Consider the following 4,099-nt stretch of genomic DNA (forward strand, 5'->3'; position numbering starts at 1 on the left):
TTAAATAAAATTCCGAGGCAAATGTCCTTTCCGAGACTTCTTTGCGGTGAATGTTCGAATAATATCAATATCATCAAGTGACTTGAATATCTCTCGCTCGGTGTAACATACCATCAAGTCATTGAACCACACATCGTTGATCTTATTGCGCAATTTAGACTTGATAATCTTCATTGCTGAAAAAGCTCTTTCAACGGATGCTGTCGACACCGGCAATATCAAAGCTATCTCAATAAGTTTATAAACCAATGGGAATACCAAATGTTTCTCAGTTTGAACCATCTTCATAGCCAAACTTTGAACATCTTCACAAGTGGAAAATGAAGCATTTCTTCTCACTTGAAGCACATAAGTTTCAAGTTGATCCCTAATCGTTCCTCGGTCATCATCAGAAAAGTCGGCATGATAAATATCAGCAAGACGAACAAGCTTATCAACATCAAACTTGGAGAAAGAGTTCTTGGGGTCAAGACATGAGAAGCAATCAAGTATAATGTTATTTCCTTCACTAAAGCGGTGATCCATCTCCACACATATTTTATCAATAGCAACATAAAAAATCTCTGCACGATAATGATGAAGATTAGTGATAGTCCTCCCTTCTGCTCTTGAACGACCCCGAACCGGTATTTCGTCATCCATATTTGGTACCGGAATACTTTTAGCAACACAAAATCCTTGGACATCGGCAAAAAAATTACTCCAACCACTCTCTCTCATTATGCCCAACCGAGCTTTGACAACATCAACTAATTTCATGGCATTCACAATATTAAGATCTTTTCTTTGCAATACATTTGAAAGCTCGTTAGTGATACCAAACAACTTTAACATTAACCTCAAAATAAAAGCAAATTTAAAGCTCTCCATTTTTTCTATCAAACCTGCTGCTTGAGATGGTCCACGTCCATCTTCATCAACCATACTAAGCACCTTTAACACGGAGGACCACATTTGATCCAAACGAAGCAATGTAGTATGATGTGAACCCCATCTAGTATCCCCGGGTCTAGTGAGACTAGATGATTGGTGCAAGCCCCTTCCTCTAGATATCTCACAACTCTCAAGTTTATTTAAAATATCTTGGTGTTGTGCCTCTGTCAAAGCATCCCTCCTCTTACAAGATGCACTTGTTGTATTCACAATCAAGGCAATGTACTCAAAGAAATCATGAATAGATGAGCAACTACTAGTAACAGACACAATAACCAATTGTAAACGGTGAGCATAACAATGGACATAGAAAGCATAAGGGTTTTCATCTAGAATTTTTCTTTGCAAACCATTAAATTCACCTCTCATATTTGAAGCTCCATCATATCCTTGCCCTCGTATCCTTGAAATTGATAACGTGTACTTATCAAGAATACCATAAAGAGCATCCTTTAATGACTTAGATGAAGTATCTGTGACATGATGTAGAGCAATAAATCGTTCAACAACATTCCCTTTGTCATTCACAAACCTAAAACAAATTCAACCAGTTTACTAGGCGGCATGGAGAATAATAGGTAAGGAAAATTAGAAATTGGAAAATTCAACTACTAACCTCAACATCACTGCCATTTGCTCTTTGACAGATATATCACGTGACTCGTCAATAAACACGGAGAATTGTCTATCACCAAGCTCTTCCATAATCACCTTGGTAACTTCATGTGCACAACACATTGCAAGCTCCTTTTGAATGTCTCCGCAAGTCATTGTACAATTTTTTCCACCACGGTCAAAAGCATCCCTCACTTGTTCATTCTGAGATTTTACCCAATCTACCATCTCTCTAAAATTTCCCTTATTTAGTGAAGTAGAGGATTCATCATGGCCACGGAAAGCCATTCCTTGTGTTATGAGATATCTTGAGCAATCTAAAGAACAAGTCAAACGAATCTTATACATTTCTTCTGATTCCTTGGTTGCTTTAGCAAACTTACTTGTCACACTTTGTCTTTGATTATTATAATCATCGTAGTGCTTGACACATGAGTTGTGCAAACTATTATGACTACCAACATGACCTTTTAAGCCTTGAGATGCATGCTTCCAATCTTTATATCCGCTTTTAGTGAAGACTTCAAAACCAAAGTGCTCGGCCCTCCCGGGTTGCTTAAATAGAAAACAATAAAAACAATAAGCTGCATCCTTTATCTCACTGTATTCTATCCATGTATAATTCTTATACCATGATTTACTAAAGGCTCTTTTAACACTTCCAAATTGAGTACGAGGAAAGCTTGACAAATCTGGTTGCATTGGACCCTTCAATATATATGCCCTCCTCACTTGGTCTTGAATATCTGGAGCATACTCACTAATTTGTTTCCTACAACCTGGATCACGCACAATCTCATTTGGATTAAACTCATTAACCACATTATTAAGCGGTGGTTCTAATTCGACTTCCGGTTGCACAACATTCACATTCTCCATATTTTCTCTATCAACCAAAAATCTCCTCATCTCTGAACAAAAGATAAAATAGTTAATAAATTTATTAATAACCTAAAAAATCTATAATAAAAAGGCATCAACAAATAAAACTAATTTAAACAATACACTAGGACTAATTTATGAAACTTAATGTACAAAAAAAACCCTTTTATGAAACTTAATTTACCAAAAACAATATTCCCATAAACTTACTTTAAGGAGATACACAATTCATCATTGTTTTATTTCCAACCATTAATATTGATACAAGTGAGAAGAAATCCAACCAAGAACTTGCTAGTAGTACAACAAAAACATATTTTTGTTTTGTTTTATTAAAGGCAATAAAATACAAACAAATCAATCAACTAGACTAGCCACTTGTTAAAGTAAATTACAGACTACAACCCATATCCACATGCATATTCATTATGTGGCAAAATAAAGATTCATATAGAATTGTACATTTCAAAGATGGGACCCATATATAGAATTTCACTACATCTCCATTGAAGAATATACTGCTACTTGAGGCAAGATCAAACAAGGAAAATTCTTGAGAGAAACAAAAAAAAAATGACAGAATACAAGACAACAAGAGTAAGTTTGTACTACTTTCTACAGCAATTTTTTTTTGTTACCACTGTTTTGTTTACAACTTACAAGACAGCAAGAGTAAGTTTGTAATTGCAAATTTGCAATCAAATTGAATACCTAAAATTTTCTTTCTGCAATTTCATAAACATTGTTATACCAGAAGATTTGATTTGCGATTACGACGGCGTCGGCAACGAAGTCGAAGAGACAGAGGGAGAGACAGGGCAGCGACGGAGGGAGGCGGCAGAAGGAGGAAGAAAGGCGGATGAGGGAGGGAGACGAGACGACGGAGGAAGGCGTTGTTATGGGGTTTCAAATTCTTTCTCTTCCCTTTTTGCGTTTCAGCAGTTTTCCTCTATGTGTTGTTTCATTTTCTTTCCCCTTTTTTCTTTTTTTTTCTAAATTTTTTAACTTTATTTTAATAATATAACTTTAAAAAAAAAATTGGGCCAGGTGGAGCCCGGGAAATGGCCCACCCTGGCCGTACGGTAAATCCGCCCATGCCTGTCCCGCTCTGTTTTTTGCAGGCTTTTGTTGGGCGGACCTAAACGGGACAGGCATGTTCGTTTGCCACCCTTACACTAACATCCTTTAAATAGGGATGTAAATGGATATCCATGAAGACGAATAGTATGATATTTGTGTCGTCCCGTTGGATAAATATGATATTCATATTCGTTCCATATTCGTGCGGATATCCACTAAATGGGCAATTTACGGGTTTTAAAGTATCCGCGGATATTTACAAATATTCATGGACATCACTATTTTTCTAAAATTATGTTTTGAAAAAAATATGTTCAGCTTCTTTTTAAGACACAAGACGTTATTTTCATATAACATGATCCAAAGCTCTCTTATTTTAACAACAAAATTTCGTCACATTAATTTCCTTCATTTTCACCAAAGCATATTATCCATACATTTAAATTTTTTAAAAAAAAATAATGATATTATGATTGTGAGTTATGTTGGAAGAGTGGACAGAGGAGTAGAAAGAATGACAATGGTTGGACGGGGAAAAAGCGGTATTGGTTAGTTGGACGGTGAAATTGTTGAAGTGACGTATGGAGTA

General features: G+C 35.9%; 1 protein-coding gene across 1 annotated transcript; it reads right to left on the reverse strand.

The window, feature by feature from the left end:
* On the reverse strand, nucleotides 1-2,457 carry LOC131612381 (uncharacterized). The gene is made up of 2 exons (XM_058884178.1): nucleotides 1,550-2,457; nucleotides 1-1,465 (listed from the first exon to the last, which is right to left on the reverse strand). Exons 1-2 carry the CDS (start codon nucleotides 2,455-2,457, stop codon nucleotides 1-3), a joined length of 2,373 nt encoding a protein of 790 aa, XP_058740161.1.
* Nucleotides 2,458-4,099: the final 1,642 nt, after the last annotated feature.

This window comes from Vicia villosa, linkage group LG6 (assembly GCF_029867415.1).
Source record: "Vicia villosa cultivar HV-30 ecotype Madison, WI linkage group LG6, Vvil1.0, whole genome shotgun sequence".
In the NCBI taxonomy this organism is placed as follows: domain Eukaryota; kingdom Viridiplantae; phylum Streptophyta; class Magnoliopsida; order Fabales; family Fabaceae; genus Vicia; species Vicia villosa.

What these genes read in the sequence shown, in the direction of transcription:
- LOC131612381 (XM_058884178.1), bottom strand. Translation starts at nt 2,457, where the DNA reads ATGAGGAGATTTTTGGTTGATAGAGAAAATATGGAGAATGTGAATGTT. An exon ending in CAAATGGCAGTGATGTTGAG is followed by an intron (nt 1,466 to 1,549) that starts GTTAGTAGTTGA and finishes AATTTGTTTTAG; the next exon opens with GTTTGTGAATGACAAAGGGA.